The following is a 26,562-nucleotide window of genomic DNA, read 5'->3' on the forward strand; positions in this document are numbered from 1 at the left end:
GTGAGGGTTTTTCTGTGATACTATTCCTGAATAACGTGAGTTGTTCATTTTGATTGAAAATGTACAGGTATCACCTGATTGTTTTAAATCAGTGTTGGTAGTTCACCTGTACTTCATTCACATTGTGAAAATATCAAGGTTTTGGGAGTGCATTGTAAAATAATTCCCTCATGTCCTCCCTGCCAAACAGCAAACAGAAGACTCTGTCTAAACCTGGTGCAGTAGTTGGATTTCTTGTAGAAGAGATTGTAAATTTCACTCACTTGTAGTTTTTTTAATCTATTCAGATGACATAAATCCTGTAGCCCAACTGATGGGGGAGTATCACCATATACCAGTCTCAATTTTCTATTTCTCAGCTTTTGTTATAAGAATATTAACCACTCGGTGGCCATGTGGTTGTGTCAGTTATGTTAACCTGGTATGCAATCTGGCAAGATTCCAAAGGACTTTTCATAAGAGAGATTCAAGGATCGAATGAAGCTGGCATATCTTGTTCCACAGGATTAGAGAAGTGCATTATCAGTGAATAACGTTAGTCATGCTTTGTGCTTTCTATATATTGCCATCTGCCATTCAAAAATGTGAGATGGTTTTTCCCTAGTGCCATAGCATTAGGTGAATCATGAAGAGCAGAAACTCTAAGGGATTTGTTATTAAAGCACTGAAGGAAGAACAACCTTCATATTTGTTGTTTATTGATTAATATTTAATTGAAAGCAATATAAACAATTAAGCAGGCAAATGACTCAAGCACATGCTAAAAAGCAACATCAACGTCTTGCTGTGGCTAGCAAATAACAAATGGAATTTCTAGGAATAGAAGCAAAAAAAAATTAAGATATAGTGATGGCACAGTGAGTTAAAGAAGATGCTTTGCTTGAGAGTGGTGGACTCATCCTACAGAAAAACAGTGCAGAAAACATCTTTGATGCCAAGTTCAGTACTTTTTACATCACTGATGAAATCACCAGGGGGTTCTTGTCAGAAAAAGGTAATCATTGTCTTTTTGCTGTGTTGTTCATTTTCTTTTCGTAGAGGAGGATTTGGAAAAAATAATATAGCACCAATAAAGCCCTATGAGTTGTCAGTTAGGCGAACGGTGTATTGTTTTTTGTTGCTGCTTTCTTTGAGTGTTGTGGTTGTTTTAGACAGTGTTCAAGGTCTTTAAGTGTACTTGTCTTTGGAATGGATTGTCTTTTATTTATCTTTATTTATTTTTCCTCCCCACTGGAAATACATAGCAGTCTGTCACATTAGTTATTATTGATGCCATCTTTTGTCACAATATTTTCCTGGGCTTTCTTTGTTATGAAAAAATCTGTTTGCTCTAAGTTATTCTTTCTGCATGGTGTACGTAAGAAGTTACCCTGAAATTAACTGTTACAGTGAACGTTGTCTGGCATGCAAGCATGGAAAGCTGAGTGCTGTTGGTAGGGCAGGATATCTCCTCCTTGCTCTTCCTTGGCAAATAAAGGCCGCTTTTTATTACCACTTCCAGTTTTTCTTTATTGCTCACAGTAAGACATGCTTTGTGCTGAAATTCTTCTCTTCTTGTGAACTTGAAAAGCAATAAGTGAAATGAAAGTTGGCAGTAGTTCGTACCACTAGAATATCTGCCAATAAATAGGATGGGTGGAAGAAGCATGTAGCAGTTGACTGCTATTTCAACTGCATTCCATAATATTGTAATGAAACATTGGCCTTTCTTCCCCCCTGAAATCTTAGGAATGTTGTGTTGCTATCTGTAAATGGGAGGAGGGGAGAGGTTCAGTATGTCTCCCTGGAGAAGGTGAACTAGTCGTCTCTAAAGCAGATAATGTATTTGTAGGCAACGAGGCCTTAGTGAATGCAGTGGGTTTGATCATTCTCCCATGCAGAGTGATGGCAAGGGAGTTAGTGCAGTGGAAATACTAAGCCTGTGTGTTACGGTATGCGGGCAGGAGATCTCAATTACTGCACAAATGTGGGGCTTGAAACACTTTGGGATCCTCTGTATGTGCACATGATGTGTACTGCAGTACCTAGAAAGTTCAAAATGTGGCAGGTTCATCTGCCAGTGGGCTGGTGGTATGCTCTTTTAAAGACCTTTTTAATCACAAGCAAACTAGGCTGAGGCCTATAGATTAGACAGTGTGCAGGCACTAACCCACTTGAGGCAAAAAAGAAACCTTTAATTGCTGTGAAAACTCTGTGCCAAGTGTAATAGCTGCTTTCAGCAGTATTTAAACCAACTTCATTAGAATATGGGAAGAGGAGATGTGTTTTAAAGGCTGGTTTTAGCAAGTAATCAGCTGTCTCCCAGATGGTCTGAATATGACTTCTCAGGCATAGGCCCGCCCTGAGTTGTGCTGGCAGGTGTGTGTCGGTGGGAGCAGCCCCTGGATCGCCCCAGCTCTGGCCCTTCAGGCCAAGATGATTGAGTTTTTTTTTTTTTTTTTTTTTTCCTGGGCTGCGTTTACACCCGCAGAAGGCAATGCTGCAAGATATAATGTATGCAAATGTATTCTGACTTCATAACAGGCGGCTCTAGTTTTTCCACCAGTTTTTCTGTCCTTGTGCGGGAAAACACTTTTGCTGTAACCCGTTATTAAAGCTAATGGTTTAACTGTTTTTTGTTACTCTGTAGCCTTTAAGAGAGTCTGTGTTCTTGTGGGATGAAGGATTGCAGTGGCCATACGAACCAGAGTACACACTCAAGGTGCATCCAGCATGTGGGACTAATCACTTTCTTATTAATATTTATGAACCATCTCATTTAGCAGGTGCTCTTGGGACTTGATTAAAGTAAGCAACACTGCCATTGGTGCTTCAGGTGTAGAGAGCTTTATCTGGTGAGAGCTAGTGGTATCCTTGTCGATGCTCGCTTTGACCACCTGCAGCATTTTACAGAAGACCTGTACAGTGTTTCTCCATAGCTGTTCTTAAATGACAAGTCAAATTGCAATGATAGAATGAATTTGAAATCACCCTTGTAAAGCAGCAGTGCTCACTCTTCTAATGAGCGCCTTCTGTTTGTTCCCAAAGGTCCAGAGGAAGAAATGACCATGTAGATGCTACAGCCTGGGTGCTGCATAATGGGAAGTGGTGAATGGAGTGGAGCTGGTCTGCAGCCTTGAAAGCAGCCAGTCTGTGGACCACCAGTCAGCCAGGGACACTTTGCACACCAGAGGCATTCTCCACACAACTCACTGGACACGCTGGATTCTTTCTAATTGCTTAGGTTGGGATACGAGATTCCTTTCCTTCAATTTTTAAACAATTTTAAGCTTGTATCAACTATAACGAGTGGAGCAATATAATCAGCAACAATGGGTGACATGACAAATAGCGATTTTTATTCCAAGAACCAAAGAAATGAGGCCAACCATGCAGGAGAATTTGGGTGCACACTGCAAGAACTGCGCTCCCTCATGGAACTTCGAGGAACAGAAGCAGTAGTAAAAATTAAAGAGACATATGGGGAAACAGAGGGGCTCTGCAGACATCTGAAGACATCACCAACAGAAGGTAAGCATATTTTCCTTCAGTTAAATCTGGGGGCTTTGCATAAATGCTCTCCAGAGAGTTAAAGAAAGGCTTCATTTAAAGCCTTATCACAGTTCTCATGGTGCTGCCATTATTTCCCAACAAGAAACAAACAAAAAATCTTCAGGGAAAGAAGAAAGCAGTCACCCATTTGTCTAGCTACAGCTATAGCTAGCATGAGAATAAAAGGACCTGTTTATTCAAACAGGTAAATATATTATTTCTTTAAAATGCAGACAAACATCAGCACCTTTTTCATAGCGTTAAAATGACACTCTAACTTCTACATTTTGGGAGTAAACAGATGCATACTAAGTGCTTCAAAAGTTTCTGGGTATTTAAACCTCTTGAGAATATGAAATGAATGATTGAGATACATGTTGTATTACTTTTTAGATCAATATGTAGTGTATATTTTGTGGTTACTAATCTTGACTTGCTCTATCACCATAGATGATTTTGATCATTACGAACATATTACTATGTCAATGTTTTAATTAGTTGGGCTTCTTATGTTTATAATTATGCTCCTTAGTTGTGTTTAATAATACCATTCATAATTTCTCAGTATCTATTCTTCTAAGTGCCTCTGGTGTTCTTTACCTGGTCAGCAATCATTGGTCTAGTTTTTTAAAATCGTTGTATTTTCACCTCCAAAGATTATTAGTGTTCTTGGAAGTTATACAATCTTTAAATCTATAATATTTATCTTGTTTTGTAAAGTAGTCAAGATGTTAATTTTAAAATATTTTTTTTCCAGAAAATAGAAATGTTAGCTTTGTTTCATCCTCTCCTTTTTAAAAATCAATCATTTAGTTACCTTTTCTGTTTAAATGCTATAGAGTCTTGATTTGTTGGTGTAACCATAAACATCTATCCACTGTAAATCCATTGTAGGGTCACATAATGTGATATTATAAGTTACACCAGTTGAAGAATCCCAAGGAGCAGCTACCAATACCTAATCTTCATATAAAGATTAAAAGTTTCTTTATGGCCCTGTCCTTGTTCTTATACAACGTCAGAATTCTTAGAGGTTAGAAACTATGACACTGTGAGCAGTACCTTTTCAGCAAAGGATTATTAAACTAATTTTGTATTGAGATGAGCAGCAAAGCTCCAATAGTGACTTAGCATTCATGCATCATCTTGTATTCTAATTAGTGGCAAGTGGAACCTTTTATAATTCAACATCCATTTTCTAGTCTTGGTCAAATACCTTGTCCTGCCCAGAGATCGCTCTCTGTGGGAGGAGTGAGGCAGGAAAAAGGGTCTGTGCCCCCTGTCTGGGATTTCCAGATGTCCATCAGCCTTGCAGAGAGCAGCCTAACAGCTGTTGCCCACCAGGTAATCAATTCCTCAGGGAATATGCAATGATTCTGACACATCCATGATGCATCTGGGGAATTCCAGACACAAGTGCAGGATCCGTACATTTACATGGTGGAATAAACACAGATTTTAAAATATCCCATTTGGGATTCAGCACCTCCAATATCCCTCAGTGGGTTATAAAATGCTGAAGGTGAAGTCTCAGTTTGTGTGAGCCAAGAGCACTTCACTGAAGCTTTGCCAACTTATTCTAGTGGTTATCTGGTCAATGTGAACTTCAAAGGAAATGTTAATTGCATTCTGTTCAATTTGTGACATCAGGGAAACTTAATTCCTCATATCGGAACAGAGCGTATGGCTCCAACTAGTGTGGCATGCTGACTCCATCAGTAATCTATATCTGATACTTCAGATAAGGTAACTTTCCTCTGAGCCTTACATACACTTCATCATTTCTGCATTAGGGAGAAACATTTCCAGCTTCGAATGGCAATCAGCATAGCCTTGGAATCATGAGGACTCTGCTTGGTTTTTAATTTTAAATTAGATCGTGTAATAGATGTTCCTAATCACATTAAGCTTTGATCTTATTTTTATTTGTTTTGTTTGGAAAAATAGTTTCAGGAGGAAAAGTCTCTGAAATGTCATGTTGAACTCAGAAATTTTTGTCTGAGAGCAAATATCCATAACAATTCAGAAGAAAAACTGTAGAGGCTTCTGCCAAACATATGTTTAGGCATAAATCCCTAGCTATTGCTTTTTCTTGTGTCTAAGCATGGCAAAGAATGTCACAATATGGTGAGGAGGATATTCCTGAAGATGTAACTTTTCTGAGAGGAAGGAAACAAAATAGGTTCTTTTATGGAAGGGGGATTTTGTTTGACATCAGGCAGACATGAGCTACAGATGAATTATTATTGATGTACATAATGGATCCTCCCATAGAGCTTTTTCTTTTTTTTTTTTTTAGAGTGCTGCAGATTTTATACAGTTTTATGAAGAATAAGAGAAGAAACATTACTGCAGGGTTTCAATAAACCCAAAGTCTTGCTGAGCAAGAGTCTTGGGTGAATATGAATGAAACAGCAAAAAGGACTTGACTGTTGAATTTGGTTTTCCTGGGTTTAGCTCTTTCAGAAATTGTTTTCATAAAATAATTTTTTTGTCATTTTTGAAGCATAACTTTAGCAGCTACTCAAACAGAGGAAGGATATTAAAGCAGGCATATTCCAAAATGTGATCTAATCTGAATTTACTGATTTGATATTTAGAAAATATAAGAAGTAGCAATTAGCTCGGTTTATTCAGCAATTCATTTCTTATGTTAATATTTGATGTACCTCCTATAGACTGGTGGAATCAATCACTTATACTGGATGTGCCTTTTTGGAAGTCACTGGATGTGACTTTGTTTTGCCCCAAACCTGGGGAAATATGTTGTATGAAGAAATACAAACGCATATCTCCTTGATTTTTTTTTTTTTTTAATATTGATTAGTTTCACTTTCATTATTCTAGTAATATGGAAAATAAGCAGGATCTAGCTATCTGCCATTTTGCAAAATGGCGTTGAATGCACCATTGGGCCAAGCCAGGATGACAGTTGTATAATTTTATGTGCAATCTGAGTCTTTGAGGCCCACTCGAGCATTAGTGATACCTTATAAAGGATGGCTGGTAAAATGTGATGAGTTAGTTGGATGAATACCAAATAAGGCTGGAATGCACTCTTTCCTGAAAAGAATGTTAACTGTTTTTTGTTCACAGTTTCATGTAGTATGTACCAATTAACCCTAAGTTACTCAACTACATTCCCTTCATATTACAAAAATGTTTATTCCTTCTAAGAATATGTTAGTGAATTAACTTACATGATTTCTTACTTGAAATACTTGTATGCTGTAATTGCCAATATACAGGAAATGTGAAGCTGTGAACAATTATGCTTTTTTTTTTTCTTTTTTTTTCTAGTGTAAAGAAAAGGCTATTTTACCTATATTACATTACCTATGTAATATTTGTGCTATGAGGAGTATCAGCTGTATTTGTGTTTCAGGCCTGAAACAGCAGCTCCAAAAGATGTTATATATTATAGGTGTTAATGTTACAGCACTATAGAAGTTCTGTTTGTGTTGAGTAGCTACCTGATAGATTGCAGGTAACTAAAGTTTCTAGGTAAAAGATTTTAGAGATGATCTGGTGTACTGTGAGAACGTTATTATGTGAACCATTGGAACCTATTTGTAATACGAAAAATGAAAGTTTGTTTGGCAAGCTTTAGTTCTCTTAGGATACTGTATCAAGATTTCATGGCAAGAGAAAGTATCAATTAGCAGTTAAATGAAAATATTTCTAGCAAGGAAGTTGACTTTTTATCCCCGTCAGTGTCCTTAGTTAAGATGCAAGATCTCTGTCTTTCTCATTCACCATATAAGACATACAGACTGAGTACCAATGAAGCCAACTGTAGGAGTATTTCCTTTTAATTAATACAATCTGAAAAGTATTTTACAAATATAACTGAGGTAAAAAATGAAGCAAGACTGGCTACAACCACGTGAACCAGTTGCTTTTATTAGCAGCTAGTTTTAGTTCCTCAAGCTTGTTTTTGTAAAAATAAATAAATAAATAAATAAATAAATAAATGCTGTTAAAAACTTAATATTCTGTTTTTTGAAGCGAATCTTGCCAAGTACATACTGAATTTCATTTAGGTACACCACTCAATTGTTATATGTTATATTAGCTACAGGTATGTACAGAACTTAGAAAAATGAGATAGGAACAGAAAGTACTTGATTGAGCCAAATATAATTGTGAGTGTAAAATAGAAATATAAAATAGTGGATTGCCAGAGATTGAAATGTATAACACCACCCTGTAAAAAATATTATGAAAGTTAAGAAATTAATAGTAGCATCGTTTTAGCTGTTGTTAGCACAATACGCACAATATTTGATGTTTTATAATGTTTAAGTATAAATTAAAGATTTTCTCAAACATTTAAATTCAAGGTCAGATTTTTTGTCAGGAAATGGTCAGAATTCAAGGTCAGAATGTTATTCTACTCATACAATGTTTTTTGTTCTTTAAAAGCTATGTTCCAGCTCTCCCAAAGTAGATTTTAAGAATTTGGATGTGGAGCTGAGCTGAAGTACTTTCAAAATCTTCAGAGCAGCCTCTTCAAAGCACCCTAAACCAGAACTCCTCATCCTCTCTCCAGATTGCCATGCCTAAATCCTTGTCCTTATTTGTGGTATCACAACATAACTTGCAGTTCAGGCCAGTTTGCCAGCATGGTCAGGCCAGCAGCCAAACTCGAAGTACACATCTAGTCCTTATTTGTACATGTTCTCTCCCTATGGAAGGCTTGGTTTAAACAATGAAACAGTCTTTCCCCGCAACAAAAAGCCTTCCTTATTGTCACAGCTCATGCCTGTAAGGGTTCCCCCTCTTGGAACACTCTTTTTCTTTTTCCTACCTTGCAAAAAAACCCGACCAAACAAACAAACAAACAAAAAAAAAACTAGCAAACTTTAAGCTCATATTTCACCTAGTTATTCATGCAGTATGAAACCTGGTTGAGCTGGTAAGGCCTGTGATATGCTGACGTTTTTCCCTACTCACTTTAATAAATCCTTGTCAGCTGTGCTGGCCCATTCAGGTCCCCACAAACAGCTTGTAATGCTCCTGTAGGCACCCAGGGTGTTCATGGGGCTTAGCGGTGAGATTTTGCCTGGGAAGAAACCACCCTGATCCTGCGGGTGGCATCCCTGTCCTTGGCAGGGGGCTTGGAACCAGCTGAGGTCCATTCCAACTCAGGCCCTTCTAGGATTCTGTGTTCTGCCTGTATCTTTGGGGGTCATCACTGGAGAGGCCCAGTTGGTGCCTGCCCCTCAGGATGGGCAGAAAGCACAGGAAGGAACATGGGGCCTCCCCTCTGCACCCAGGGATGACTCCTGTCCCTGCTCGTTTGCTGTAGAACAGTTATTATTTATCTGGCTCTTTGCATGTCTGTTCTGTGCATAAATGCTGGGTCTGACCCAAGCTCACATTAAATGCCATTGTCCTGGTAGGTCTTTCAAGATTGTGAACAGATGGAAAAGATCTAGGCAAGATGGTTGTGTTAATAACACATGTAAAGTAGGAGTTTTGCTTTGGCTCACAGTACTGTCTCAAAGTCCTATATAACTTGCCTGTTAAAGTTGTAATACTTGGCCTTAGCAAGCTTGAAGTTGGCTCTTACACATCTGTACTTCGATGGGTGGGTGTACCAGCATGGTGCTATGCAAACGGACATGAGTGCAGCTTTGGGATTTCTGCCCTGCGTTCCGGGGATCCACAGAAACCCAGGATGGACGTGTTCTGTACATTTGAGACTCCTGCTGTAAGCATCTTATATGTCTATAAAATAATATCTAAATGTTTAATGACTTCAGTGCATGGAGCATTCTTGGCAACTGCAGTTATTTTCCTTATCTCATATTTCCATTGTTTGTGTAATGGAACAGCAAACATTCTTCCAAAGGTTACCCAAACACAAGCATCTCAAATGAAAGGCTTAGATTTCTCTAAGTGATAAGTACAATTTCATTGCTCTTTTTGTTTCTGTTTTTTGGCATGCTGTGCCACTTGCTGATTTACTTTGGCTTTGTTCATTTACTTGTAGAAAACTAGGGAAATATTGCATGATGCATTTTCCCCATGAAGCTTGTAAAATAAATATAAGCTAGATCACCTGCTCCTTTGAGATTCCTAAATACTTTGCAAAAGCTTCTCTGTGTGAAACTGCATTGCCTTAAAGTAAATTTAGGAAAGGAAGAAAGCAAGTGAATGTCTTCTGCCTGTTATAGTAGCCATCATCAGAGATTTTCTGAAACCAGTGCTGATTTGCTTGTGTGATTACCCAGGAGATCGTTTTCCTTTCAATGATGGTCATACTTCGGCAGGTGTTACTCTGTAAGAAAAAGGCTATTCTCATGCTAGCTGAATTCCCCTACCCTTTAAGACAGTACCTTAAACATATGCAGGCAGTGTTTACTGACTACAGATAGACATTTTGCTGTTGCATCTCAGATCTAGGTGAACTGAATAATAAATAGGTGCAATATTTTTCTCAGGTCTAAAGGTTTCTTCACTGTAATTAGCTCAGTGACAATTGCAATATGCTCTAATTCAAAGGCAAGTCTGACCCCAAAAAGCAATTCCTTCCTTCTTTCTGAAGAGTTAATTGTAGGGTAATATTTGCCTTGCTGTGTTGTGCCACAGGATTCTCCTTGGTCTAAATACGATGATGCAATACAGTATGTCATTCCTTTTTGTAAAGTAGTAAGTGATGGAAAGTTGCCATGATACGGTGCAGTTGATAAACCTGTAGTCTCATTCTAAGAGAAAGTGGTTTGCAATAACTAGTTCATTTATTACGTGAAAAAAATGAGGTCAGATCTTTAACTTTATAGCAACAGAGTCTGTAATGATAGGAGAAATAATTTTTAGATTTCATAAACTCTGGCACTTACGTCAGTTGTCGAGATTGCAGAGCAGGATTACGTAAGTGGTGCTTCCTCAGAAAAAGGCAATTAGTCCTTTGCTTGGTGGATCAAAAGGGTATTCTGTTAAGTATGCTTGCATGCACATGTATCAAAGTGGCTTCTGTGCTGGTAAAGGAAAAGCTGGGCTTTTTAATTGGTAATGGTGAAAAAAGTCCTTAGAGAAGCATGGAGCTGCTGCTGATCTGTGCTGCAGCCTTTCCTTTGCAAAGCACGCATGTTTTCTGCGGAGTCTACGTAAGAGTAACAGTATTGCAAAGGAAAAAATCGTGTAAAGAATACCTCACTTCTATTGTATTGCAGGGCTTTGAAATCTATAAATATATGGAGAGTGTCAGCCTTGAGAGAGAGCTGATTTATCTTCATTTTGTTCTTGCTTTGAGAAAGCTGCAGGAAGAAAGCAAAGTCCATTATACCAAATGAATAATCCAATCGATGTAGCCAGTTTGCCCTTGATGAAATTAAGCTTTGTCTTTGCAGTATATCAGAGAGACTGAAAGGATTTTTTTTGCCTTGTTTCCTCAGTGTCCTATGAAAGCAAATGGTTGGTGCTCAGTGTTTTTTTCCTTTTGTGGTTGGCCATGCTAGAGGAAAGACAAGCACAGCCCTTAAGCAGTTGTTTCAACTGATGCTTAATAGGGTGCAAAAAGTGCTGCCTTTAACGTTTAAAGATAAAACAATTACCAGCGTCTTCCTTAGGTATTCCCCAACTTTCCATGAAGCGTCATTGTTAGCAGTAAAGTTGCTTCCAGCTGAGCCAAGGGAATTGGAAAACTTTGCTGCTCAAGTCTTTGTGAAGATCATGTGTAGCTTGGAGAGATGACAACCATGCTGTTCCTCGCAATCCTTGAAATTTTGATTATTGTTCTTAACTCAGCATTGCATTTATATCTTGTCATGAAAAAATATTCTGTTATATGCCCAAAAAGAAAAAGGGGTTGGGATAAGTAATTTGTCTTATCACTGGGGCAGTGGCTTTCAATAAGCCAGTCCAAGTTCAGTAGCCTTGTCAGTGCAACCAGCATGACTGGATGACTGGTTATTTTTCTTTTGACGTTAACTAGTATGAACAGTCTTGGGATAAGAACAGTGTGTCAGATGCAGTAATGATTTCCTGCCTCCCTTCCCCTTTTGCAGTTGATACTTAGCCTTCAAATCTAGACTGATCAATTTTATTGTTCCCATCTGTTTTCCAAGAAGTCTTTCAGAAGAAAAGGTTGATGGTGTTTGACATGCCAGTTATTTATAAAGGTGAGGGGAAAATAAAGCCACAGATGTCTGTTTAGCAGCCAGCTCGATGTGCTTCCGAGACAAATAGATCTGTATTTCCTCATTCCTGGTTTCTTGAATGTGATGCATTCACTGTTTCTGACCTGCCTTTTTGTTTTCAAAGCATCTCTAGAAATTATTTCTACCCTTCCTCAGTCATTTTTCCCACATCTGTGTAGGTGTTCTAGAAAATATGCTTGCAGTTGCAGATCCAGAAAGCAGTAAGGACAAAGGAGGCTTCCCACACATCTTGAAAAATTGATCATCAGCTCCAACATAGAACCTATTTTCACTGACAGTGGATGACAGTCTGACATAGCCTGCAACACAGTTTAGTAACTTTCTTTCAAACTTTTAAAGAAAGAATTATCTTTCTGAATGCTATTAGGAATCCCATTCCTTGTCCTTGCCTTCGGGATAGTAAAACAACACACTATAGTCTCGTGGTCCAGAACTTGGCAGTTTAGCCATATTAAATGCAGTGTATTTCTGTTGTGTAATGGAAATAGCTGGGTGTATGTAGCTGCTATTTCTGTAACAATAGCTTTAACTAGCCCTTGTTTCCTCTCTGCTTTCATATGAAATTCTTTAGGGACTGCAAATGCTCTTTTCCCATGTGGATTGTGAGCTGAGTCACTGTGGTAACTTGCATAAGACTCGATAACCTGAGCTTCCGTAGCCTGTGCTACTCTTTCGATTATTCCTTTTGCATTTTGTGTAAATCTCTCCTCCCCACCACTTTCTACAGAAGCACTGTATTTTTTGGTATGAGGGCAGCTTGGGTATAGTCTGGTAAGTTACAGAAAGACTGAAAAAATTAATACAAAAGAGAACAGACCAAATTATTAGAGCAGTTCGAAATTCATATCATAGTTTTTGTTGTTGTTGTTTCTTTCTTTCTAATTAGCATTGGAGATTAGGGAGAATAGGGAATGGCCCATTTCTTTACAGGTGTGCTTGGAAAGGAGAGCTTGTCTTTGAAGTAGTTACAAGAGAATTAGAGGAGAATTTTCTTAATGTGTTGAATAAGTGAGCGGTGAACAGCAGCAGACTTCCACCTCTTATGTGAGGGCATAGCTCTTCAGATGCTACAGGCTGAATGCTCTATGTCCAGGATCTTTTCAGCATTAATGCAGTAATACAAGTGGCTGGAAATGTTCTAAAGTTGTAAAAATTAAAGTGTAGCTATTAAATTATATTCTTACCACTTAGGATAAGCATTATTCTAGGCACTCAGTTGATTCTTTTCTTAAACACAATACAGCAAATGTACTCCTTTTTAAAAAAAAAAAAAATAAAAAATAAAAAATATTTATTTTTCAATTTGCTTCCCAGTTTTGAATGATTACCTCAGTTTGGATGGGAAATTGGGGCATCGTGGGTTTCCCTGTGCTTGCCTCACTTCAGCTGTTGCATACCCTTCTCTCTAGAATAGGGTCTGAATTTTAAAGGTATGACAGGGCCTTTTTTGGGCCACTGTTTTATTTTTTCAGTTGTATTATTACAGGGTTTTTTTTCCCTTTTTTTAAAAAAAAGAAAAAGCTTTATTAGAAAGTTGTTACATTACATCACGTACATTCAGGAGTATCATGACTGTCGCATGGTTTTGTAAGGTCCCTCAGCCACCTTGATGTTTGTAGTCTTGCAGTAGTGCAGCCACAATATGCACTTCTCCTCCAACTGTAGTCCTGCAATTGACTTTTAGCCCATGAAAAACTTGGAGCATATATAGATGACTCCCTTGGTAAAAATCTTTCCTATTAGTGACAATTGATTAAAAGGGTAAAACAGCTGTGAAGTCTGACTGAAATTAGAACCTATCATTTTCTCTGTGCAAAATGTCTAGTTTTTGTTTAAAAAAAAAAAAAACAAACAAAAAACTTTTAAATCACTGCTTTCCTGCTTTCTCCAAAAGCATGGTGTAAAGTTGAAAAACTATTCAAGTATTAAGGTGTGCTCACCCTCCTGACTTTGTACACGTCTCCTGTGATGACAGTGGAGTACTTGGTCCTTGGACTTGTCCTTTGTTCTATTGTTTTCTCAAATCAGTGAGTTTGTGCAGCGAGCCCAGCAGGTGCAAGGGCAGTTTGACAGAGCTGACCCCATCTCTTGTGTCAGTGAGTAGATGTGAAATTAAATGAAGGTGCTTAGGTAAGAGTTCAGAACAAATACTTTTCAGACTTAAAAAATATGCCGAAGGAAAGCAGCAAAGTAAATTGTTGGTGATTATCAGTATCATTAGTGCATCAAGCGTGTTACATGACTGCTGTAGTTGACCCTAGAAAGGAAAATTATTTTGTTTCTGGTGCTGGTCTAATAAGTCACTGATGCACCAAAACTGTAGGTGCTGAAGGAGTCTACAAATACACATAAAAAATTTAAAAACTTAAAACTTAAAAACTTTAAACTTAAAAAGGTAGCTAAGGAAAATAGGTATAAATATCTTGTTGGTTTTGTTCACAAGGAAGGAGATTAAATTAGAACTTCTGCTACTTCACCTGCTTACAAATGTGAAAACTGATCTGCTGCAACACACAAAGTAAAAACCCAAAACTACAGAAGTGAAATCCATCATGCATGCTGGATCAGAAGATGGATATAACATGTATTAACAGAGGAATAAATACAGCTTTAGCTGAATAAGTGTATTGGTTGTACAAAGATCAGTTCTCTTTTCTTCAGTGAGCTGTTGTCCAGCTGTTTTGGTTTTGTTTAATGTTACAGCATAGCTGAAGTCACTTACATGTGCATTATGAAATGGCAGAAGTCATTGAACTAAGTCTTATTGACTGTTTTAAAGTGACCTCTTGGAGGACAAAGAAAATACCCAGTTCTTTACTGTATGTGCACTATTGCCCTAAAACACTGTATACAAGCTATAGAGGCTACGAATAAGCCTGTATTAATGTTTGAGTTGAATGTTAAATGTCTTGGAAAAATCTGAGTTTTTTGCCTTGAAGAGTGTGCATGGTAAAAGGTCAGGACACTTGGAAAATGCTTAAAAATATCTCCTGCAACACCAGTAACTGTTTCAGCATTAATAATATACAAAGGCTCTTAAGGTGAAATATTTTTTTTCTCACAAACCTAGATGCTATTTTTAATTTCTGATTTTAATCCTGTTTAACAGGGATATCAGCATGGCATATTTTGCCATGAGATGCTGGCAGTGCTTTCTGCTGTCCCACTTTTCCAGAGGTATTGACGACGACATTAACGCTGCTGCAGCTAGCAGCTTAAAATTATGGAGAAAATATGCTGCCTCTTGCTGTGCAGTGGCAATCAATTGCATTTCCTGTACGTAAAAGCCTTCATGTCTCTCCTGTTCTGCTCTTTCCTCTTATAAATCTCCCTGCGCTCAGCAGCTGCTACAAGGGACACCTCACCTTGCTATAAGGAGTGAAATGTCCCTCCAGGGCTGATGCCAGCCATGCTCCTACGAGTCACTCGCAAGCCACTGTTTACTGTGCGAGGGTGTCTGCTGGCATCCTTCCCTGGAGAATCAAATGAGTGCTTTTGCAAGCCTGTCATCTTTTCTATCTAGTCATGTTCATGTAGTGACAGCACAGTGAATTTTAAGAGTTTAAAAGAGTGTTTAAAATTTGTCCTAAATCTGGTACCCAGTTTGGAAGCCTCTCCATTTCTTGTCCAATTGCGTTACCATCATGCCACGACTTTGTGAGACCTTCCTTCTCTCTTACCTCTTCCTTTTGCTTTGGGCAGTTTAACCTGCATTCTGCCATCATTGTTGCTTCAAAGTCCTGAATTTTAGTTGAGTGACTTCCTGCATCCTCTTAGATGCCTTGCAGTGTTGAGATGGATGAAGTTGCCTTGATACCTTTAAGACGTATTTTTGCAAGCTTCCTTCCTTTTAATTTGAGATGTAGAATGAGAGGAACACACCTAAACCTGTTCTTACTTCAAAACATTTTGAGAAAGTTCACTCTCCAATTAAAAATAGTGCATCTTACCTGCCTGGGGCTGCCAAAGGAAGTTATGGGAGCCTTGTAGGAATAACAAGTGGTGGCTGAATGGAATACAAGTGTTTCTACCTGTTGTTGCAAGGTGAACATAGTCCATAGCATAGGTGTCATGATCCAGGTGAAGTGGTCTTTACCTGGTACATCTTACCTGCCGGGGGAAAAGGTTTTAGGTGAGGGCCAGATCTTGGTGGGAAGGGGCCTATATGCCTCCTAGGGAGCAAAGAGGGTGTGCAGAGATAAAAATATTTTTTGCAAAAAATGGATGCTGAAAACTTCTGTCAGTTTTCACTGCATGAGATAATTCAAGCCATAACTTATTATATTATGGCTTTATTTTTCTTGAAAACCCTTCCAGGAATAAGGCATAATTTTTTCTTCTTCCCAACAAAGATTCAGAAATGAGAAGGGTTATAAATTAAAATGATGTGTAAATCACCATGTTAGTCTTAAAATGTTTTCAACTGGAAGCTGCTGCCTAACATTTACAGAAGACCATAGAATCTATCTACTCTAAGAAATGAGGATGTAATTATTTTAAAAGAAGAAAGGATTGACAAAAGCATCATGGTTGCTGCTGTTTTGATAGGAAAAGATTGAGGTGGATAAGGTGTAATGATATGGCAGATATTCACTTTTTAATTTAAAGTATCTTTGTGTATAGTCAACTATTTCCTACTTAAAGCTTCATTATACTTAATGAAAAGTGCTCTAGATAGTTTTGGTTTCTAGCGCTAGGAGGAACTCTGGAATAGCAATTCATAGAAGCTTAATTGAACTGAGTTCAATGCATAAAGCACAGTAATCCAAACAGGGTTTTGGTAGTTAACAGGGACACAGTTTAAATAAGAGTTCTTTACAAAGCAAAGTTAGTAGTGAGAGCTTTGCTTCTGCCCAAACATCAGTGCTCCAACTTTCCCATCCGGTGTCCAATATCATAAAAGACTAATACGAAATCTTAAAAATTTGTAAGCATAAAATCCAAGTTTTAGGTTTTAAGTGGCCAAATATGTGTAAAAATACACCAGTCTCTAGCAGGGTGGAAACTTTATCATGAAAAGAGACCAGGAAACTAGAGAAGGAAGTGTTAGGAAGTGAGTGCATGGCAGCACCCTCTAGAATGTCAGTGGCTTCAAGATTCAAACACGTTTCTCTTTGGCATGAACTGCAGGGGCATGTATAGCATGTGTTGGCAGTAGTAAAGACTAGATGATGGCCTAGCAGCAAAATGTTAGGCTCTGTACAAAGTAACCTTACGATTCTTCTCAAAAGCCAAACACCATTGTTTATTTGATAATCCAATAACTCATTAAAGGGAGTTGGCAAGCAAAGCTAATTAATAAGCACCTTTTCAGAGGTGAACACTTGATGCTCTAGTATTGAGTCAGTACATGTAAGTAAGGTGAGCTGGCAGGCAACATTAATTAATACATCCATTCAGTTTCTCAAAAGCTATAGACTTATTATATAGCTCACGCTGAGCTGGGAGGTGTTCAACAGGAAAAGTAATGAGAAATCTTACACTGCACCAGTTTTTTGTTTTTATCTGGCTGTTGTTTTACAGTGAGCAAAAGGAGCCCGGTACATGGAAAAGTCTTCTGTTAGCATGATCCCTGCAGTAGGTTTAATTAATATAGGACTAACTGTTTTGTTGTTGGCTTATCACTGAAGACAAAAGTAAATTCCCAGATACAGAATATTAAACATATGGAGCTACCTGTGGGTTTGTGATTGCCATCAGCACTTAGCAGTGAAAAGCTAGCAAGGTCCTTAATAGTCTTTAGGACTTTCTGGAACAAAACATGATCCAATATTAATAAATGCTTTCTGAACAGTGAACAGTGCTGCCCAGAATTTATTCAGACAATACAGAAGGGCTAGGTCCAAGGTGCCACTGGCTCGCTAGGAAGGAGCAAAAGAGTTTGCTCTTCCAGAAGGGTTTGTCTAATGAGCAAGAGGATGAAATATGCTTAGACCTTTACACACAACTGTGTTTATTATCAGAAGACAGTATGTTGCTTGAAGTTATTATGTGAAAGTTTGCTTGCTTGGATCTAGTTTTCATCTGGGAATCTACTGCAATTTACTGCTCGACTCTGCTGTTTGATACTCATCCTTCTGGGCAGTGTGCTCAGTGTTTCACTCTAATCCTTCTGGGAGGAGGGAAAATACAGAAGTTTGAGTCCAGATAAACACTTACTCAACAGTTTGACCTTTCTATAGACCTGCATCAGCAACTGATAAATGCTACCTTGACATCACCCAAAAAGCTGACAACTTCATTTTCAGCTCCTCTAACAGAGGAGTCCTAAATGACCAAGTTGCCTAAATAAAGAACTGAGAGTGCTGGGCTAGCAGACAGTGGAAAATTTTTAGATATGGGTTAATTGTATTAAAGCGTATATCTGACAAGGGTAAAATGGATTTTCCTATGTCACATTTCCTTAGTTTTGTGTGCTGTTTTCTTCAATGTGAAACGTGAACTACAGCTCCTCTAAAGGACACGAGATATTTAGAAAACCATATTAACAAAGATAGCCAGATTTGAGGAATTCATGTTTGAAGAAGTTGTCTACAAAAATACAGGTATACAAACAAAGACAGAAGTGGATTTAATTTAAAATCTTACCATGCGTAGTACTAGGAAGGGATTTATTTTTGAGCATGGTAGCAATTCGTATGCCTAAATGCAGATAGCTGTGTGCATTTCAACTAGTGGAAATGTTAGCCTGATTTTATAAGGTAGCACTTGCTGCTAATCTTAGTACCTGGGCTTCATAAGTTCTGTCCTCTTAACAGAGATATACAGAAATATACAGAAAGCTTTTTTTTTTTTTTTTTTTCTTTAAAACTGATTTTTCCCTCTGGCACTATGCAGGTTCCTTGAACAAGGGGTTGACTGAGGTTTGCAGTCATGGAAATACTGGATATGTTCCTGCGATCCAAAAAGTGGCTGAAGGGAATCAGAACAAGAGTTAGAGATTTTATAACCAACAATAAAACAAAACTTACAACAGCTGTGGACTGTAAGGGAGTTAAGCTAGCATCTAGAAACCTAGGAAGAACTTGTAGAACCTTGAACGACTTGCAGTCAAAAATATCATTCAAACAGTTGACTCTAAAGTGTTGGGACAAAAATGTGGAGCTATGGTGGTCAGTGACATTTACCACCAAACTTAACAACTGAGCCTTAGAAAACTAAAATGAAATGGACAATGTGCATTGAAGCATAACACAGAGACCACAGATCTAGCTTTGTATGCTGCTAGTATGAGCTAGAGTCAGAGGTGTGCCTCATTCAGGCCATGCAAAATGGTTGTATGGTGTCTGAGTGAACAGCCCCTTGCTTCCTGCAAGGGGTACACCAGAGACTGAGTGAAGACTTCTGGACAGCAGGCCAGAGACTGGTACGAGGGTTATGGTTTATACAGTATACCTGCAAAGCAAGGGTAGGTGTTTGGGAGTATGTCACCCTTGCCTGTTGCGCTGACATATCTATTCCATATATTACCATGTAAGAGCAGTGGGTAACATTCACACAGAGATGTGAAATGTGGCTTGTTTCTAATAGAAGCAATACAATTTGTAATCTGTCCACAGCTATTGGATCTTTCTTAATAAATAAATAAATAACCCTGCATCTGCCACTAGATCAAAACATCACTTTCAATGTAAAGAAGAAATCTGAATGTGAACTATAAATCAGATCACATTTGAATTTGGACACTCAACCTTCTGATCCATGGTTTTCTGTATCTGAATTTCCAAGCTCCGGCTAGTGTAGATCACTGTGGCATTAATTCTGAGACACGGGGTTTCAGGAAAGCTTGAGGAACGGTAGTGTTTGAATGCTTAATGGGTGGGAGCTGTTCTGCATTACTGAATACCTTAATGCTGGTTGTCTGAGGCTGCTTTATTTTCTCATGCACATCTATTGACCTGTAAAATGCAAGTTAAACTCATTTACAAAATCCAGAGCAGTCCACATGCAATTAAGCTAAGCTAAATTTCAGAGCAACATGCATCTTTGAAATAATTCAAGTTCTCAAAGTGGTATGAATACAACCAGGTAGCCTTTGGCCTAGCTGGGTGGAAACAAGCCCAAGTATAGGCATCGATGTTTCTTCCCGTGATAGACAGAAAATGGCACTGTCTGCTACTTGCAGACAAGGTTTATTATCAAATGGCATCAACAAGAACAGTTGTACAGGTAACATCTGTGAAATTTCACTTCAAGGGTAGGCCTTTGGAAATATTTTGCATTTGACTGCCTGGTGTGACTTGGATTGTATATGGAAAGACTTCAAAGGAAAAATAGTCAAATTAGATATCTGTTTGGCTGTGTGGCCTCAGTTACCAAAATTTTGTTTTTACCTTGGGGTTCTGCAGAGAACAAGAGAAGTGCTGGAAAACTTTAGGCTTTCATATTTGCTACTTGTTACAGCAGACAAACTCAGCAATGTGGCAATTAGGATCTCCTCTCAAGAGACTTTCTAGAACCTCCTTTTATTTTGACTACTTTTTTTTTTTTTTTTTTTTTTTTTTTTTTTTTTTTTTTTTTTTTTTTTTATCCAGACCATGTTGGAAATGATGTCTTTAATCTGTTTCTAAACTGAAAATGGCTTTACTTCCTCCTGTTTTCCAATTACCTGTTTAATTGCTGTGCTTTCTGGATTACGGATTTGTGAAGGGAACTCCCCCTGAGTGTCAGGAACTGTGTGCTTAAATGTACTCCTTTTCAAGCTTCTGGTCCAAATTGCACATCTGAATTATGTGGCACCTTCCACTTCTGGGCATTGTTGAAGATGATGGCAAGCTGTTATTTGTGCTGCAAACATTCAGTCAGCTGAAATTGTGAATGGTGCGTTACTGGTAAGTGCACCTGAGAGGGCTGTGGGGACTGGTACCAGAATTCTCTGATGCAAGAGTATGAAAAGATGCCTGAAGGCAGTTGGGCTTTTAATAATTTGAAAGTCTGGATTTGGCATGAGAGGTCCTTGACCTGCATACTGTCAATATTACTGCTTTAAGCCAGAGTACATCTATGACAATTTTAACTTGAATATGCTTGAGGAAACTACAGCAATCTTCTGGAAGAAGATGGAAATTGTTCTTTTGTGTATTCTTTTCAGAATATCCATCTATTGCAGCTTATTGCTCCTTGAAACTGAAGAGAGATTGTATAAGGTGTCTGTTACAACAGGGATTGCTGTTGAATCAGATGTTTCAAGATTGGACGGTGAAATATTTTTATTACAGCTCAAGATTGTCTATAGGTGGGGCATGCTTGGGCATGTTTTGTTAGTCAAGTAGTGACTGAGTTATACTTTTCAAACAATATTTAATTTGGGAAGATCAGAATTTGAAGTAATTCATGCATAAGTGTATATATTTTTCATGGTTTAAACAGTGCAATGTCACTAAAAATGTAGAAATGTGGTCTTCGTTAAACAAAGCCATTTTTCTGTTAGATATAGGAAACAAATATTATGTTCTTTCACACAAATTTGCAAGTTGTTCAGTAATAAGCAAAAAACTGTAGTTTTAATTTTACTACAAAATATGGAAGTATTTTTAAGTAACCTTCTTACCAACATTGGAAACAAGTAGGGAATAAAGCCCTTGTATATTATTATAAAGTCAATAGCTGTACAAGTAGCACTTTTGGAAGAAACAGAACTTTTTACAATTCAGAGTAGTTTTACAGAAGGATGAATCTAACATTACTTTGAAAGTGTAGGCTGTGGCTATCCAAGGTATTTTGAAATTAAAAGCACTTTTATCACTGGCATATTGGAATGGGCACATTAGTATTGATATCTGAAGAATTAAAAGCAACTATTGATATTTTATGCTGTATCCAGCATTGAAAAATTTAGTGGGACATTTGGGGAACACAATGAAGTGAGCATAGTTTTTACTTTTAAATAAAAATATTGAAAAATATTTAAGTAACAAGTCTTTCTGATGAGATGCTTTATCCTAGTGTTTAAGAAATGCTTGGAATTCTTGATTTCCAAAGTAGATATTACTGTTAGTCTTTTTAGATGATTGAGAATGAAAGTAAGATATGGTATGTGCAGGAAATTTTATAACCCACTGTTGTATTTACCAGCAACCTAATAGGATATTATTGCCAGAATCAGATGGAAGTACCATGTCTGTTCTTGCCGTAGATTTTGCTCCAGAAGTTTTAATTCTGAACATGTGTGTGTAAGACGTAATTCTGATGAATTCCATAGCAGTATTCTGCTTCGTTTTGTAGTATATTCCCCAAATTCTGTTTATAGATAAAGAGATATGCCAGTGGCATGGAACAAAAGAATATGGTTAAAGATTCTAGTGCACTATATGGATGCTTATGTTTTATATGCTTTGATTTTTAAAAAAGCACATTATTTCTTTAATTCATTTCCAAGGGCAACATATACTTACAATTATTCTAGTTTGAAAACAAAAACAAGCCAAAAAACCCTCTACCCTCAATTTCAAATTATGTGTGAAATTCCTGCTGAAAGCTTTGTGTGTGTGTGGGGATTGATCTTAATTTCCTTTACTGTACCTTTTGATTTATAGCCATTCTTAAATTCCTATTATTAAGTAATCTATGATCTGCCTCTGATCTGTTAAGTGCTGAAATGCTGATTCAAATCCTAGAAAATTTTATTTGTAAACCTGAATCATAGAAGATGGAAAATGTGAGAACTTATTACTGAATATGTAGCACAAAATCTTTTGTTCAGGGGATTATTTTTTTCAGGTTTTTATAATCTAGGGCGGTATTATGTCTGTTTCCTTTCAGCACTTTCATTCAAGTGCTTACATGGAAGGACAACTTTCAGTACAAGCAGTGAGAGTTTAAGACCAAGCTCCATACAGCTGAGATCTGATCTTCATAACAAAGTATTCAGAGTAGCATGAGGCATTGCACTTAATCTGGCACAAGACGTATGGCTGCATGCTACAAAACTCATCAAAGCAGCAGAAGTACTTGAGCAGTTAACCTCTGATTCTATTGCCATGCCATGCTGCTAAAAACACCTGAGCTAGCTGAAGGTGCGTGGTACTAGAGCACTCCTGTGACTGCAGTAAATATCAATGTGCTCTAAAGCTTTAGACAAGTGGAATAGGCACTGAGTATCTTTGTGAAGGAGGCAGGAAATTATGTGCTGCTGCTGTCATCTTCGTTCCAAGTAGCTTTTTATTGATGCGTAAGTGTAAGAGAGTTTAGAATAATTTCAGATGTTCAATGAACAAAACAAATGCAGAGGCCCAAAAAGGAAGCAGTGAAGTCCAGATCAGCATAAAAAAGTCCTGCTCAAGTCTCAAAAGCAGCTGTGGGGAGATGCCTGCAGAGGAAGAGGGCTGAGTGCCTAACAGGGAAGCACTCCATCATGGCTCTGTCCCATTGATACTCATGAAAGAAAAACCATGTTAGAATTGGGCCTCAAAGAAGAGCTGTTTGCTCAGGGGAATTCAGTATTGGAACATGGTGAAGGGGATATCTTTTTTCTTAGAGTTCCCTTTATAGTTATGTGGGAAAGAACAGCTGTCTATGAAGTTGACCAGCATTTTAAATGAGCCTGTTTCAGCTGACTATGTGCAGTATTCAAGGTGTTTTCTGCAACAGCTATAGGGCATTAGAGGGGAACAGTGCTATTTTATTATCTCCAAACCTTACCAACAGAGGAAAAATAGAAGATGCTTGAAGTAGGGACTGAGTTTCTTTATAAAGCTAATGAAGTAGTGGGACCAAAAAAAAAAAAAAAAAGAAAAGTAATGATTATTTATCTCCCTTTTAGCAACAGATGTTATTGTTTGGTAACACTGCAATGCTCTGTAAATAACATGTCAGTACATTTAATTTAACATATGCAAATCTCTTCTGGACACTTCTGAACTCTTCTCTTCTCCTTTCTGCTCTTCAGCAGGATTTTTAGGGCACAGCACACAATCTATTTCATGGGTCTTTTCTAATACCATTTAGCTCCATGGAGGCAACATCCTGAATATTGATACAGTTGTAATTAAAAATGCATATGTACAGTGAGTAGGCTTACAAACAAAACACCCCCCACAAAAGGCAAACCAACAGCAAAAGGCAAAACAAAAGCACAGATAATGAGAAACAAAACCTGACTTGCAAGGTTAAAACCATTGACTGCAATCACTCTCCTGACTGTGTTTTAGCTTACCCCCTATAGGAACTAACCAGCTACCTGGCCAAGCAAGCTGAACGTCATCTTGGTTGTTCACTAGTCATCATCTTGCCTGGTATAAGAAAACAAAAAGAGGAAAAATGTGTGCCTCAGGAAAAATCTTGCCTGGTGTCATGAGTTAACAGTTAACTGGTGAAAGAACATTGGAGTACCTAGAAATCATGCTATATTTAGAATTTATTCTGTGCGGTGGCAAGGTCAATGCTTCATTCCCTGTTGCTCGGTGCCCAGAAAACAGAAGTACTGGTGCATTTTACCATAGGTCACAGGAGGCTTGATAACCCAGTTCCCCTAATTGCCAGGTAAGGGAGATAGGGTGTGTAAACCGAGCTGGTTTAGTGCATAGGGAAGAGATGCTGCATGTAGAGGTTAGTGTTATTTCCAGGGTCCCTAGGGAAAACATTGTCAAAGTTATTCTGACAGAAGCTTCTGAGAGGCTGCTGTGAAATAAGTTTAAAAAAAAAAAAAAAAAAAAAAAAAAAAGGTGCTGCTAGTAAACAGTTTAAGAAGGATGTTTGTGCCTGGAAGTGTTGGAGCTGATCACAGGCATGCTGCTTTGCTCCTGTTTCTAACTTCTTGCAGTGCAAGTGTGTTCTATCTTAGGACTGGGTTGTTTCAGAGCATGAGAAAAGGATAGGTGTTATGGCATGATCAGGATAACTGAAGTGTTTCTGTGCAAATAGTAGTGTTGTTTGATGGCTTGTAGCTGTATATATCTATTGCAAATGAACTTTTCTGAAAAGCATACAACATGGCATGCAACCATATGGAAGCTGCTCTTAAGAACATGAGTTGTCTCCTACAACTTTGTTTCAAGCATGGTACTTTTATTTGCTTTTTAGAATAACAGCTTCACAATTGGAAGTGCGTTGAAAATTCATGAAAGAGTGAGATGTGTTCACCCAAATTTGCATTTGGGCAACCTTTAGCATTTATCTTATTTATGTTAATGAATAATCAATGTGAAACAGAATGCTCTTGCTCTTAACTGATTTGAAATCTGCCATGGAATAAAATGCTGATTATTTACACCACTGAGTAATTAAGGGGCAGGTTTTATGTTATAATCCATAAGTATTTTGGAAGATTGCTGTACTAGTAAGCTTTGTGAGTCCTTTTCATAGGTCAACAGATTCCTATGGAACTTCTCTGCGTTTCATAAATATAAAAAACTAATAACCCTTCTACTCTGTTCAGAGACTCCATAGTATGTCTTTAACCTTATTTGTAGCCTTATGTATACTGCAACATACTTCTTGATTCACTTGTCCATTTGGTAATCTCAAGTGAAGCCAAAGGATTTTGAAATTAATCTATCATAATATTATTCTGAAGAGTTAAAATGTTAAAAGCGAAGTAATGCATAATCTCTTAAATCAAATTTCATCTTCAGGGCAGGTTGATGAAAACAAAATGACTTAGGACCCCTGACCCAGTATTTCCTAGAAAGTAACATTGCTGATATGATTATTCTCACATATTTAATTTAGGAAATGACATTCATGTATTTGTGATAAATCATTTGCTGGTTGGTTAAATCAGCAAACTATTCAGACATTTTTTTTTCTAATTTTCTTTTAAAAAGATGCAATCTACATATTAGATATAATCCCAACAACTGTTTAAATCTAATAATTATATTAATTATTGTGGAGATCCATTCCAGTCCTGGCCAATGGTGCTGTTTTGCCAAAACCAAGAACCTGCTATGTAATTAATGAAAAAGAAATTTGGTGCAATTCTTAGCATGCTTTGATTTCTGATTTGGTAAAACTTACTTATTCTAAAGTTATTGCAACAGTGTTGAGTCAGTAGCCCAAGTAGCTGTGTAGTTTTGAAAGTATCAGACTATTGATATTTGCAATGCTGAATTGATAAAAGAAGGACATTCAGGCTTCATCTTACATTGTCCTAATAGGACAACTTGACACCAGATGTCCTCTTTCTCTCCTGAGATTATAAATTTTGCACTCTGAAGGTTACACAGTTGTTGGTGAAAGTGAATTCAAAAAGTCCTTTACGAACAGTTGACTTATAAATAAAACATAGGCAGAGAGCACACTTCTGGCATGCATGTTATATAAGCTAAAAAGCAGAAGGACACTTATTTTTGGTGAGGATTTGTCTGCTTCTGATAGAGTTGCAGAAGAGCAGCTACTATAAATATCTGGTAGGAAAAGTGAAATTTGATTTAAATTGTTTTACTGGGTAGTCTAACATACTTGTGCTCTTACAGATTACTGCTTATGTATCTCTTCATGCAGTAAAGTGTATAAATCTAACTGCCTCTTTTTCAGCCCTTGATTTACCTTCCCAGCTTTAGGTAGTGGCACTGGAGAGACAGAAATGTCTACGTTGTAGGCAGAGCTGGCAGAGCTCCCTAAGCAAAGCCCCAGGGGGGTTCTGGTGCAGGAATGTGGGTGTCCTTCACCTCACCGCACCCATTCCAATACTCATTTCCTGCTCCAAGGCTCTGTGGTCAGCTCAAATAGTAACAAGTGTTGCTGCGCCAAAGGCGGAAGGGCACTCACAGTACAGCGCCATGACATTTTTTCAAAACTATGAGGTTGCTATTATGAATATTTTTCATATCTCTCAGATTGCATTAGGCACTACGCAAGACTATCTAGGAAGTTCAGCATCTGCAAGATCACATCCTGTAAGTGGTTTGTGTTAGGCATGCCT

The 26,562-nt window shown here is 37.8% G+C and overlaps 1 protein-coding gene across 12 annotated transcripts in view; it reads left to right on the plus strand.

Moving 5' to 3' along the window:
- ATP2B2 (ATPase plasma membrane Ca2+ transporting 2) overlaps positions 1–26,562 on the plus strand; it is a 415,521-nt gene that overhangs the window by 233,145 nt on the left and 155,814 nt on the right. For all 12 annotated transcript variants that reach the window (XM_082768047.1, XM_082768054.1, XM_082768052.1 and 9 more), the window contains one exon: positions 3,028–3,510. In XM_082768047.1, the coding sequence (XP_082624173.1) occupies positions 3,312–3,510 (199 nt within the window). In that variant the 5' untranslated portion in view covers positions 3,028–3,311. The remainder of the gene's footprint in view (positions 1–3,027; positions 3,511–26,562) is intronic.

The sequence above is a fragment of the Aythya marila genome (genome assembly GCF_965140915.1).
Source record: "Aythya marila genome assembly, chromosome: 10".
In the NCBI taxonomy this organism is placed as follows: Eukaryota; Metazoa; Chordata; class Aves; order Anseriformes; family Anatidae; genus Aythya; species Aythya marila.